Below are 14,519 nucleotides of genomic sequence, written 5' to 3' on the forward strand. Positions count from 1 at the left end.
ACATCATGACTAAGAAGCAAGTTGGAGAGGAAAGGGTTGATTCAGCTCACACTTCCACATTGCTGCTCATCACCAAAGGAAGTCAGGACTGGAACTCAAGCAGGTCAGGAAGTAGGAACTGATGCAGAGGCCATGGAGGGATGTTTCTTACTGGCTTGCTTCCCCCTGGCTTGTTCAACTTGCTTTCTTATAGAACCCAAGACCACCAGCCCAGGGATGGCACCACCCATAGTGGGCTGGTCCCTCCCTCCTTGATCACTAATTGAAAAAAATGCCTTACAGATGGGTCTCGTGGAAGCATTTCCTCAACTGAGGTTCCTTTCTCTGTGATAACTCCAACTTGTGTCAAGTTAACACACAAAACCAGCCAGTACACTATATCACCAATATATATTTTGAGTCTGAGTCTTATTTCTAGGAGCTTTGGGCTGGGAGGAAGAACTGGGTCTCTTGGTGCTCTGCTCTTGGGTCAAACACCAGTCTGGCTGTTGCTGGGAAGGCCTTTCAAAGATGAGATCAATATTCAAGTCAGACATCTCTGAGTAAAGCAAATTATACTTCATAATGGGGGGTATCCAATCAGGTAAGGGCCCCTGAGAGAAAAGCTGAGGTCACCCAGAGAGGAGGGAAGTCTGCTGGAAAAATGACATCAGACTGGAGCTGTCTCTTCAGTAGTTGCCTACCCATTCTCAGCCTGCCCTGTGTGCCCTGAACTTGCAGCCTGACCACAATGTCAACCAATCCTCAGACCTCTCTCCGCTCTTTGTCTCTCACCTCTCCTTCAATGGCTTCAATGGCTCTCTTAGTCTCTCTTTCAATCTCTTTCTCAACCATCACAGTTCTCAACTCTCTCTCTCTCTCTCTCTCTCTCTCTCTCTCTCTCTCTCTCTCTCGTGTCTGTGTGTGTGTGTGTGTGTGTGTGTGTGTGTGGTCTGTGTCTGTGTCTGTGTGTGTCTATCTGTGTGTCTGCCTCACTCTCTCTGTTGGTTCTTGATTCTTTCTCTTTGGATGATCTCAAACATCTCTGCTGTTACAAACACCAGGAGCTACAACAGATAGGATTCTCTACCCACGCTCACAGTCCCACAAACAGTGTATTGACATCTCCAATAGGGAACACTGGCACATAACAAGGCCCACAGAGACAATGACCTTAACAGACAAGATGTCACCGGTGCTGCTCATGACTTATTTACACTGATGTCTATTTTTAAAATGCCACTCGACTTGAGAATATTAATTTTAGAGATTGAAAGAGTTCCTTCCAGTCCATGGTAAAAAGACAAACACCCCAAGAGCCACTTAGAAAGGGATATAAATAGATGATTACCCCAGATGTTAATGTGCTCATAATAATGGTTAACCCTTCTTACATCAAATAAATGCAAATGAGAACCACCATGGAAACCATTTGCCACCTGTAATGATGTCCCCTGGACTCCTGTCCACTAGCTCATGGGGAGCTGGCGTGCAGTGGATGTTCTCAGGCATAGTGGTAAGAACGTGAGCATTCCTGTTTATACTGTTTGGGACCGTCAGGTCTAAAGACCTATCCTTACTCTGACCTAATGCTTCTGGTTCTATAATCCCTATCTAAAAATAGCCACGGCTATCTGAAAGCATCTAGCATAATCGTGTTCGTTCCTGAAGTATTCAGAAAAGAAAGGCATGAGAAATAGCCTAACTGTCCAAAAATAAACGCTTGTCATTGAGATGGTGGTGTTTACGTGTGATGGGACTTTGGATTGCCACTGAAGCAGTGCCACAGCATGGTGCTAGAAAGAAATGAAGACACCCTGAAATAGCGTTTACCCTGTACAAAAGAAGATCAGAGGACGTCTACAGAAGGGTAAGATAGGAAGATAGGAATAAGACACAGAATGTAGGAGCTCCGGGTGGGAGAAGTGAGGGGCGTGTCCTCCGGTCCCTCTCCAGGTGGCAGCATTTTAAAGTGAACCCACTCTAGGAACAAGAGACCAAGGAACACAGGGTATCAGAACATTTTCAGAAGCCAGAAGGCATGGGTTCTAACCCCAGCTGCCGCCCTCCTGCTCAAAATCCTTGAGAAATTCCACCAACTCCTTTCTCCTAAGCACCATCAACTCCAAGGGGTGAAGGCCTGGGGAGTCCTGGGAAAGTAGCTTCAAACAGAATGGGATATAAAAACTCTACCACCCACATTAGACCTGATGCCTACACAAATGGTAACACTAACACTGTTTAAAGAGATGGCTTATCTGCACTGGTGTCTCCTAAAAGGGCAGTTTAGGTGCAAGAACCTGATGGCTCAGAGACCTCAGGAGGTTTGTGGTCTCCTGCAGGCTACCTCCCTTGTGTTTTCTGCCTGCTGGTACCTGTCCTCTGTGTTGTGTCCTTGTCTTGGTTCATTACAAAGCGATCCATCCTTGTTTGAGGTCAGCCCCTTGCAGACAGCCAGGAACAGTCCCAACAAACATGAAGACCAAATACATAGCCTTTGTAGCTATTATGTTCATACAGGACATTTCAGTCCTGGCTAAATCCTGGCAAAACTGTTGAGCTCGTTCCAAGCTCACAGTTAGGAGAGGAAGTAGACTCTCCCCCTTGGATCTGCTCACCTTCTGAATCAATTGCCCAGCCTTTCCTCAAGATCCTGTCCTGGTGGATAGAGGAGTTCTCTGTAAATATACATGGCAGGGGCGTGTAGAGATAAGGAGGTCTGTGTAGAACACAGGATGTTGCTACCGCCAGAAGAGCAGCCTGTGGCTCAACCAAGCACAGTTGGGATACAACCAAGTACAGTGGGCAGTATTGACAGCATACCTTGATGTACTGAGATTTTTTTAAAAGAATTACTTATTTTATGTATATGGGTACACTGTAGCTGTTTTGAGACACACCCAGAAGAGGGCATCAGACTTTATTACAAGATGGTTGCGAGCCACTATGTGGTTGCTGGGAATTGAACTCAAGACCTCTAGAAGAGCAGTTAGTTCTCTTAACCATGATTTTCCTCTTGGATGCAGAGTGCGTATCCTGGGCAAGCTCTCTGCACATCATCCCTTTTGAGGAGACTACCATATCTGTTACACTCTGTGACTGTTGTAAGGAGCCGCCAGGCTGGATGGTCCTGCCCTGACCAGTTCCCTTGGAGCTTTGACTGTGGACAGGCTCTCCTCTGGTTAAACAGTCACCACTGCTTGTCTTTTGGGCTTAGTGTTAAGGTAAGGGTGTAATTCTCTAGTAAACGTACACAGCCTGTACATGTTGAAGTCCTGCAAATTCTGGCTGGTGATCAAAGGCAGCCTGTCAATAATAACAACAAAAATTGTCAATTGGTAGCACATGTTGGGATCTAGAACTGAGCCTGTCTCCTAGCAACAGAACTCAGTGCTCTGCTCATCACCCTGTCTTCAGTTCCATCCGGTCTTTCTTACCAGGCTCTGAAACGGGACCTGGCTGGAACATGCTGGGCCAGGCACTTGGCTGCATGCTGATCTTTAGGTCAAGGGTGCTATCCACATTCGGGAGGCTCCATTTGTAGCTTTTTAATCTCTTTTATCCTTTCCACAACTCCTGACAGCACACTGCCTGAAGTGGGGGACTGGGCTTCTTTGGTATCTATGTCTTGTGAATTCTCAGAGTCGTCTCACCATTCTGGATCCTGAGACTCAAGGTCCCTTAACATTCCTGTCTGAGGGAATCTTCAACACTTGACACGAACCTCTCTCTAATACCTTAAACTTTTCCCAATACCACAGCCACAAGAATCTCAAGGCAAAATAGAACAGGTTGTGCACCTCAGTTGTGCCCTAGCCCTAACTACTGTCACCATCACTTCTTTTGGGGATAGAGGAGGTTCGACCTACCCTTCCACTATTCAAAGAAGATTTACACTTGTCCTGTAAAAAAAGACTTTTCAAACAAAGACTATTACTGGAACAACGTTGTTGGGTGGGCAACCAACCAGTATTTTAAGAAACAAATTAGGGCAGAACAGAAAGTACCACCAAGTAAATGGGCAAGTGCTGTTTGTGAAGTTTTTCTTTCAGAGGTGCGTGCGTGTGTGTGTGTGTGTGTGTGTGTGTGTGTGTGTGTGTGTGTGAGAGAGAGAGAGAGAGAGAGAGAGAGAGAGAGAGAGAGAGAGATATGCATAAGAATGGCACCAAAATCTGTCTTGACACGTTTCATGGAAGCTCTCCCAGCGCACTCCTCACAATGGGTTGAACATCCCAACAGAGGGACTGAGAGATGGCTCAGTGGTTAAGAACTCTTGCTCTTCCAGAGGGTTGGGTTCCAATACTCACATGGTGGCTCACGATTACCTGTGATCCCCGTTCCGGGGGTCCCTGATGCTCTCTTCTGACTTCTCCAGCATGAACACAGAACACAAACTACACACATACAAGCACCCCCATACACACTCATAAATAAAAATAAGCAAGTCTTTTTAAAAAGCCCTCAAAGGTTCCACCAGCCCCTTGACTCTTTCTCACTGTGATGCCTGTCCCATGGATGTGATTGCATTTTTCTTGCTATTTCTCAAACCCAAGCGTCTCGGAGAGAGAATAATCTGCCCCGCGTGCCCGACATCTAGTAGATACCCAACAAATGCATTCTGTGTGAAGGAATGCCTGTCTCTGAGCAGGATTTCAGGAAAGACGGGATGACGTGGACTATGCATGGTTTAGAGAGTTGTTCCTTTTACAGGTTAAAAGGCTTTGATCAAAGAAAGGCATATGATGGCAGTTTGAGACGGTTATGGTCAACTTGTAGAACCCAGCTGATGGACCCCCGTTCCTGGGTTGGGGAGCAGAGATGTCCGTCTGGAATACTCAAGACAAGAGGTGCTACCCCCTGCCCACCTGACAATATCAGGATGTGTGGTTTCTGCAGACTGTCCTTCCTGCAGGAAAGTGAGCTTGGAGAAGCTATTCTGGAGAGGATGGTACCCAGAAAGCCTGGATCTTAATTAAACAGGAATTAGAAATTAGAAATTAGGGGGAAACCTCCTTGGTCCACATGTTCATACTACAGAGAGAACATCACCAGGGGCTAGGCAGTGTAAAGCTGGTCTCAGCTTCACTAGCATTGTCTTGAGTTTGTATATGCTTCTGAGAGGGAGTACTCATACATTCTATGCATGTGTGCATGTGCACATGCCGTATATTACATGTGCATATATGTGCCTGTGAATTCACCTGGGTGTGGCCATGCGACATGTCTGTGTGCCTATGCATATGTGTGCATGTACATGTGTGTGGAGTGTGGTCATATGGTATACATTTGTGCATGTATATATTTTGTATATGTGAGTGCGCATGTATGCTGTATATTATATTTATGCATCTGCATGTGTGTATGTGTGCACATATGTGGATGTATGTGTGATCATGTAGCATGCATATGAATGTCAGTGCCTTGTGCATGGACATATGTAGGGGAGTGTGTGCATGTAGCCAGGTGATATACATGCATGAATGTGCATACATGTGGGTTAGTCATGTGAAGACAGGCTTGTGGCATGAATGTATGCATGTGGAGTGTGTGTGGACTATCTTTGTTCAGCTATGAGGTATGAGTGTGTGCATGCCTGTGTGATCTTGGTGTGCATGTGGAATGCATATGTGTCTGCATATGTGTATAATCTGGGTACTTGCCCTTCTACAGCCCGTCAGCAACTTTCTGTACAACATAGTCCCTTTAAATGCCATACTGGACCAGGGTGCAAGGTGAAAGACTCCTGCTGGTATCCACCGAGTAATTTGTCTCTGTTTCTAATGAGATCTTGTGTGGGTGTACCACCCTTTCCCACGCAGTACAAACACCAGTGAACACCCAAATTAGGTCTTCTATTAGCATGTTTACTGGTGCACAGAAAGGTAAGGAGAGTGAACTTCATGGCCATGTACTTACAGGGCCAACTGGGGACACACCCAGCTTTGGGAGTTTCTTGCTGGAGTGCAAGGAACTTACAAGGGAAAGTGGGGGAGGAACCGGATTCTGTTGGTTCACTGGTGTAAACCTGTTTTCTAACAGTAGGCATCAGAGTGGTAGTCACTGCTACTACCCACCTCAGAAAATCAGACCAGGGACTTTGCCCTGCACACACTCTGGAAAACGGATAAGGAGAGCGAGGAACCACAGACCATGGTCTGGGTGGAGGCTGAAGCACACTCAGGAGACGAGTATATCAGGAATGTCTTCTCAGGTAGACATAGAGTCCACAGGATGGCAAGTTCTAGAGACAGGGCGGGTCAGGTGCATTCAGATGCTCCCTGGTGGGCTCAGAGCAACAAGGCACGCTCTGGAGCCCTGGTGCTGGGCACATATGGGTTCCAACAGGCTGAAAGCATTATTTGCTTTGAATAAACTTTCAGTTCACTTTGGATAGATACCAAACAAGGTCTGGGACCCCAGTGTCACAGGCCTTCGGTGGAAGACTGGGGGTCCCAAGTCCCGATGGCCCTGAGGGTCCTGCGCGCCTAGAGCCCAGGATACCAGGATGCTAGGCTGTCTCTGTCGCCATCCAGAGGCTCGGCTGGGGCGCGGCGTCCCCTCTGCTCCGCTCCCTCGCCGGTCCCGGGCCAGTGCGAGGCCCCGCCACGCCGGGCACGCGCTCCAGGCGCGCCCCTCGTACTGGTGACGGGGCGCGCCGAGCCGGGGCGCGCAGCGACGCCCAGAGCCGCGGGCTGGCGTCCCCGGGCGGGCGAGCACGGGCGCGGGCGGCGCGGGCGCGGCGCGGGGCGGGCGGCGCGGGGCGCAGTGGGCCGGGGCCCGGGCGCGGCGGCGGCAGCGGAGGAGGAGGAGGACGGGGACAAGGAGGAGGACGAGGAGGAGGATGGCACGCGCGAGGCCCGCACGTGGAGGCCGGCGCGGGGGCGCGGGCAGGGCCGGCTGCTGAGACGCGCTGCTGCCCCCCGCGCGGGCACCGCGGCTTCAATGGCGCCATCGCCCAGGACCAGCAGCCGGCAAGATGCGACCGCCCTGCCCAGCATGTCCTCAACTTTTTGGGCATTCATGATCCTGGCCAGCCTGCTCATCGCCTACTGCAGTGAGTACCGTACACTCGGGCCCCACAAGGGCCTCGGGTCCTCCGAGCCGCCCTAGCCCCAGCCCCGGCGGGGCGCCCCGCGTCGGTGCGGAGTTGCGAGCGCGTGGCGCGCGGTCCCGGGTCTTGGCCGCTGTTCCGCTGGCCCGGGAGGGCTTGGTGCAGGCGGCTCCGGGTTCCAGGCACTCCGCGGCCGGGCGCAGCAGCCCCGGCGAGCTTCCGCGGACTAGCCAGCAGGGCCAGCATCAGGCCCAGGCCAGCACGGCGAGTCCCTACACGGCGGTGCCGGCTGCCCTGCGGTCGTCGCTCCGGCCCAGGCTAGCGACCGAGCGGAGCTTCCCGCCGGCGACACTCCCTCCGGGGACTTATGGGGACGCAGTAACCGAGCCTGAGCGGGACTCCTCGGGCAGGAGTGCCGCTTGGGTTCCTCCGACGCGTGGAGGAGCTTCTGCCTTGATAGGAAGCGGGCTCGCCAGATGCTTTCTGTAAAAGGAGAAGTAAGGGGACGGATGCCACTGGAGGGGAGGGCCCACTATCGCTGCAAGGGTGGTTCAGAGGAATGAACTGACGACCCAGTGGGTCTGGCAAGGGCTGGAAAGGAGGTGCGGGCTGGTCAGTGCCTGGCACGGGGTGGCTGGAGCTGGGCTTGAGCTGGGAGCGGGACGATGGGTGGCAGTAGGTCTCATCTGGGAAATGATAATCTGAGTCCTGGGTACAGTCTTGGGGCTACTGTAGGGCCGGTAGGCATCGTCCTGACTGGTGTCTGCTGATTGTTGGTAGCTGGTGGGGTGGATATAGGCTGGTTAGAGTCCTGGGTATAGGCTTTATAAGAGATGGGTGCTTGCCTGGTTACTCTGTCTGCCTTCCCGTCTCTGCGGGAAGAAAAACTAGTGCCTGTGAACACCTGTCATGAAAAAATGCCACAGGCAAGGGAAGTGATGGCAAAATATGGATTCTTTACAAAATTAAAATAAAAGGCCTTTGCCAAGTGATTCTTCTCACTCCTCCTCTTCTCCCTGGCCATCACTAGAGCCTGGGGCCTCCTAGCTCCCAATCCCAGCTCTGAAATGAGATTGCAGAGATCTTGAGACTCAAGTCAAGGCCAAATTTGTCATCGGAGTCTTGGGACGACTCTGAATGGGGATAGCTCAACCCTCAGCATCATCTAGGCATCTTAAGGGACATGCTAGTGTGCCCGGAGGAATTGCCCAGTCTGCATATCCCTGTGTTGCTGGGGCACCTTCCACTGGGGTTCATCAAGCAAGGGACTGGCTGCTGACAGTTCTCTAACCTTGCTGCCCTAGGATAGGGAAAGGCGAATGGTAGCCTGAGCCACAGGAGAGTGCTCACTGTTTAGCCTTCTGCAGCCTGCTGGCTTCTTTCAGGGTCTTCCCCCGTATCTCTGAATCTAGATTCCTTAATGAGACAAGAAGAGTTAAAGATGGGTAAACTCCAGAGATGGACTGGTGAGGTCAGGATGGAATTCACTTCCTTGTGCTGTCCCAGGAGTGGCACCTTCAGCAATGGGGGAGGGGCAAGGGGCGCTGAAACCGGAGCTGGCTGTTTTTCCTAGGCACAGACAGTCCTGTAATACTGTCCTTGGGTCAGCCCAAGAGCCCAGAGCTATAGACTGGGTTAATAGAGGCAATTCTGCAAGTGGAAAAAGGACAGCCGCCCACTGCTACTAACTGCATGACAGCCCAGCCCTTGACCTCAACACTCTGCTCTTCGGGGTGCAACCAAGCTGGGCCTTGTGTCCACTCCCAGCTTGCATAGCTTCTGTTCTTTGTTTCCCAGTAAGGCCTCAGTCCATCCTGGTGGCTTGCCCCTTGATCTGACTATAGGGAAGGATTCTCGTATAGTCAGAGAAGACGACAGTCCTACCATCCTGCCAGTTGGTTCTCTGCTACAAGGGCAGTTGGTTAGAATGTCTTATCCAGAAAAGCAGAAGTCTTTAATAATGAAGCTCTGAACAGCCACATTTTGATAGCTGTTTCCATCCCCACCACGTAATGGAATAATTGACAATAAGCTAACGTTTTCCAGACACACCCCATTACACCAGAAATGCAATTGGAGAAATTAAAGCATTTCCCTAAAATACAAAATAACATCATCATAATTTATAGCTGGGAATTAAAATTCTAGAGAAAAGAATATTTCTCTTTTTTCTCCTCCCTTAGAATTGATAACGCATAGAAAATGATAATTAGATAGTTATCCTGTGATTTCCAGCCTTTCTTTCAACACATCTGGGATGAAGGATAGTTAGCATTGTGTGCAAGATGTTTCAGTAAGGACTTTTATTGCCCTGAGTGTCTTTCTGCTATGGAGCAGATACACTTAGGAAGCCAGCGTCCATCTTTTAGGGCTCAATAATGCTGCCCTATGGTGCGTAGTTTCTCTGTAACACACATGGAGCTCACTTCCTGGCGCTAAGTGGAGGAAACTGGATTATTTCCTGGCCTGGTTTCTGTTGGGGGGATTCAACACTCTTGCCCATTGGATGTTCTTCTTTGCTATGTGCTTGAGAGTCATATTAAGGAGGTGGGCTCCACCCTCTGGCTAGTGAAAGACCTGCAGTCCACCAATTAGGCTGGTTGCTATGGTGATGCAGCCTTGTCATTTTCAGGGATTGGGGAAGAATTGCCAGGAAAAGGGGAAACAAGGGGGGGGGGGGTTGCTGTGAGGCTGCCTTTAAAATCGGCGCTCTATTTCGTGTGTGCTAAATGTTACTTGCAAAGTCCGCTTCATAAACAAGCACCCAGCTGCTTGTCAAGGTCTGTGGGTAAAGTTCGATGGTGCTTGAGGTAAGAATAGGGGACCTGCTTTATTCTGGGAAACTCCTGAGACCAGCTTAGAGGGAGCCATGCATTTGAATTGCTCCAGTGTGTGGAGAAGGGAGGTCAGCTGGCCAGATGCCCTTGTTGAATGAGGTAGGACCTGGGGCTGGTGTGCTGTGTGCTGTAGCACCAAAGAGTTCGTCGTTCCACACTGGCTTGCATCATGTGGGGGATTATAGCAGCAAGAAAACGTAGAGGGGAAAAAAAGATGAGCTTTGTGACCCCCGAGTCTTGACTTTGGTTCTTGCAAGTGGTGTTTAATTCACAAGTGGAGGAGTCTGGGCTTTAGCATAGATGGCAAGTTCCCTCTTCAAAGCCGCGTGGTGGACAAACGCTCTTGGCATGTAAATGCCCCAAGGACGGCCTCATTTTTAGAGCACTGGGGAGTCCAGTGGAGGCGAGGCAGTGGAGCTGCCTCTTTCACATAGAGTTTTCTTTCTTCAAATAAATCCTGTTAAAATTGAATTGTGCCGTTCGGTTAAATCTCATGTCCGCAGCTGGGAATGGAAGAAATTACAAACAAGTTTTGAATTGTTTTTAATCCATTAGAATACTAACCGAGCGTAGGCACTTTGATGGTCCCCAACACGCATTTCCTTTACAAATACAATTTGTGGCATACTTAGTGCGGACGGCGATGTGCTGTACTCCTGCTGATCAAATATGATTTCTGAAGGTTTCAAGGAGGTAAAATTGAAAATACCAGAGGCTTCACAAAGTGATGCCTTTCTGGAAGCACTACTCCCCTTCTCTCCCTGCCTCCTATGCCCTAAGTTTTTATTTGATGAATATGGAGCGTGAAGTACATTGTTTCTTTCTGCCACACAATGTAACGATAAGCTGCTTTTCCTAGCTGTACTCAGAGCCCCTGGTACAAGGAGACAGAGACATTTTGCATCCTCTGAGGGTCTTCTGTTTAGAAACCTGCAGGGAACAACTTGGACTTGACTATCCTTTGTCCCCTTTCAGAGCTGGGGCAGAGGATCTATATTAACCCTGCCCTTCCCCTAACCTCTCTGCGGGGCCATTTTTATCGAAGTCTACTGCCCACTTTACAGTTCTACACAGGGCTGGCTTCTTGCTCCCATTAGCTGTGAGCTATCCAGACCCCCTTGAAGCCACAGGCAGTTGGTACCAGAAAAGAGCTCGACTAGGCTCTTCCCTGCTGAATTCCCAGCTCTGGACCTGCCTCTACACACAGGGTCTAGAATATGTAGAGCAACTTTTGTGGCGTGAAGTACTTTCAGGTGACTTTATGGGCATAATTATGAGGGAATGTTATGATAATGCCGCAGTAGAAGAGAGAAAAAAAGCAAAACATTAAAATCCCCATTTCTTTATATAGCTCGGCAGCTGCCTCTTTAGAAGGGCTCATTTTTGCATTAAAACGTGGTGTGCTGGAGTTAATGACCTCTGCAGATTGCCACCTGTCACCCAGGGCTACAGTGATGCCCAACCCCCTCAATCAGGGAAAGAGTGGACAGGCAGTACCTTGTCTAGAATCTAAGCCTGGCAGATGAGGGTTTTCAGCTGCTTCTACGTGTCACCAGCCACTGGCTTAAGGCCTGTGAGGGGCAGGAACAGGACCGGCTGAGGCTTCTCATTCCTTTCCAAAGGGCTACTTGCATTGACCAGTACCTCTGAGCTGCCCCAGAGATTTCTGTAAGGTGGGGGTTTCTATGGAGGTCACTGGCACACACTGAATGTTACTGACCCCTCCTCCCTTCAGATGCTTCTGCTCAAGGGTGCTCCAAGTGAAGAGGCAGCCGGTGTGCACTGTCCTGGAGCTGAGCTATCCAGAGACATTCCCAGCATTAACAGAGGCTCTGGGTGACTGTTCTGGACCTCTCTGTCACTGAGGAGAGCATGGTGAACGTATACAAGACTTGATAGACTGGATATTCAAAACATACATGCTGGGTGCTTTCTGATGTTCACTTCTTCAAATGGCTGGCAGGGGAAAAGAGGACACTCCCCCTTGCCACTAAGTGGGGCTCCTTTGGAATCTAGCCCTCTGATCTGGGAAGCCAAGCCTCAACTTCTCAGACTCTGTCCTGGAGGATGGTGAATGGCAGGACTCCCTTGTCACTCTGTGGTTGGTCTCCCCTTTGCAAAGAGCTGACCCTGGGCTCACCTCTCCGGCTTCACAGGAATTCGTGAAGCTGGAGATGGAGCCTCTGTTATGTACCTTAGATATGTGTTGGGGGAGCTTCAGCCCGGTGCCAGGCTGTGGAGTAGAGAAATGGACAAGATGACTGCTGTCCTAGAGCTGACATCATAGTGGGAAGACAGATAGTTTACACAAAGGAAGGACTGAAGAGAGTAGGGAGAGGCAATCTGTGTCAAACATGGCATTCTTTAGGGTCCTTGGGCCATCTCCCCTCCACATCCACCTTGCACTGGGCACAAAGATTCTGCTCCATCCATGTTGGGAGTTAATCAGTGGCCCCTTACATCCTGCCTGCTTGTTTGGGCATTGTTTGCAAAGTAAGAGACAGGGAGGGCTATGACAAGCAGATGGGGCAATGCAGCCCTCAGGGTCCCTGATGTCAAGAAGATTGTCACAAGGAATAGGTTACCCGGAATGAAGAACCAGGCTGATCATGGCCCTGAAACACGGGCGATGCTCGCTGAATGAGTAAATGAAACAAAACACAGAATGCTCAGCCTGTCCTCCTGTTGAGACAGGAGAATCTCATTCCAAGTTCAAGGTCAGCCCAGACAAGTTAGTGGTATCCTACTCAGAATAAAAAGGGGAAGACGGCTAGGGAGGCACAGCAGTGGTAGAGTGTGTGCCTAGCGTGTGCAAGGCTTTGATTGCTCTCTATCCATTGCCAAGAAAAGTCCCAAAGTATCAAGAAGCCAGCCTTCCAGGTAGACTGTAAGAAGGTGCTTGCATTTGTCTTTCATGCTGTAGAAGACAGACAGACAGACAACAGAACAGACACACAGAGAGAAAAAGAGAGACAGAGAGACAGAGAGATAGAAACAGAGAGACTTCCACTGCATCTCTCCCAGTAGCCTCCTGGAGCCTGAATCTGTTTGCTGATGGGATGCAGGGATTGGGGGGAGGGCAGTCTTGGTCTGCCTGATTGTGTTTCTTCTTAGATATCCCTGTCAGCCAACTCCCTAGAGGGCTACAGCTCCCCAACAGGTGTTCCCAGTCATAAAAAGCCTTGGGTGTTAGTTACTTGAGACCATGTCCTACTCTGCTGCCCAGCCACTCCAGACAACTCTTTCACACTTTGTGCTTGGGGTCAGCCTCACAACAATATTTCTCTGGAACACTGTGGATACTTGTCTGCCTTCTGTCTATTTTTGCAATGATAGACAATTCTCCCTCACCACAGGCAGTAAGCTAGAGGGAAGCGATTAGCTGTTATCTTTCTAGGACTTGGTAAGGACTGAAAGGATCAGATGAAACAGTTGATAAGTGGGTGTGTCTGCAGGGCCAGGAGCTTAGCCACAAGCCCAGGGAGGTGCCGAAGCACAGCAATGGGACCTCAGGACTAGGACCACAAGGAGGACAGAGGGAGCAGTTGGATGGAGCAGAGAGCCATTGCCTTCTGAAAAGAAACTAACCTGTCAGATCCCTGAAGACCCGTGATTCTGACAGGCTTATTGAAAAGAAGGTGAACTGTGGTATTTCTGACCTATGCTCACTTTTGAGAAAAAGTGTGCCTGGGGGACAGAGGGAAGCCTCTCCAGGTGCCAGAATAAAAGGCTCGATGCTCTGGTGGCTTCCTTCTTCTTTTGCTTAGCTCTGGCAACCAGCATATCCTTGCTAGCTCCAAGGACTTTTTGTGCTCTGTTCTCACTCTGGGTCAGTTTCTCACGGGCATCGTATGCACTTAGACCTCTCCTTCCACTGTAGGGTGTGAGCAGCATCCCCCATCTCCACCGCCATAGCCCTCTTCCCAGTTGTGATGACCAAAGCTGTCCCTAGCCACTTGTCCCTTGGAGACTGAACTGGATGCTCATGAGCTTCTTGCCTGTGGGTCCCCAGTGGACAGGAATGAACTGCCATCTCCCAGCTTGTGGGCTTGAGACTTTGGGCTTCTGGAAAGGGTGAGATGAAGAACACTTCAGAGCTGTGAGGTCAAAGGATGTCCCTCTGCTCGGGCCCAGTAGGACTTTCCCCTATCCAGAAAGCCTGTGTGGGCTTTAAAGCTGCTGCAAGGCCTCCTCCTGGCTGCCTTTGCTGTTGGAATCACTTTCTGCTACAGGGAAGGTGTCTCCACACGTTCCCTCAGCTGCTGTTTCTCAGAGCTGGGACCAGCATGTTTTGAAGGTTGCTTGCAACATCCTCTCCGAGTCTTCATTTTTTTGTATCTATCACACATGGAACTGTACTGCTGATGGTGATGAAGCCATTTAGAGGCAATCAAACATCCCCGGTCCAGCATAGCAACAGAGGAGCCCATCAACCTCTCCTCATCCACCCACTTGCTTAATTATGCTCGCCTCTCTCGGAGGCAGCCCAGTTCCCACGTGTGATTTCAGAGTGTTCCGGGGGGTGCCTAGAGCCCTTCTTTTCCTCTGTGGGGAATTCTGCCCCTGCTCTCAGCAGGTCGGCTACTTCAGTGTCCAGGAAGCTGTGGCCTGAGACTGTATGTTCTGGGGGTGGAGAGCATGTGTGGTTGGTT

At 50.1% G+C, this 14,519-nt stretch overlaps 1 protein-coding gene across 1 annotated transcript in view; it reads left to right on the plus strand.

The window, feature by feature from the left end:
* The first annotated feature begins 6,909 nt into the window (after positions 1-6,909).
* Positions 6,910-14,519, plus strand: part of Tafa5 (TAFA chemokine like family member 5) — a 220,519-nt gene continuing 212,909 nt past the window's right edge. Inside the window, 1 exon segment of the mRNA NM_001191991.1 lies at positions 6,910-7,033. Coding sequence (NP_001178920.1) covers positions 6,922-7,033 — 112 coding nt within the window. The 5' untranslated portion in view covers positions 6,910-6,921.

Source organism: Rattus norvegicus, chromosome 7, assembly GCF_021556685.1.
Source record: "Rattus norvegicus strain SHRSP/BbbUtx chromosome 7, alternate assembly SHRSP_T2T, whole genome shotgun sequence".
NCBI classification, from domain to species: Eukaryota; Metazoa; Chordata; class Mammalia; order Rodentia; family Muridae; genus Rattus; species Rattus norvegicus.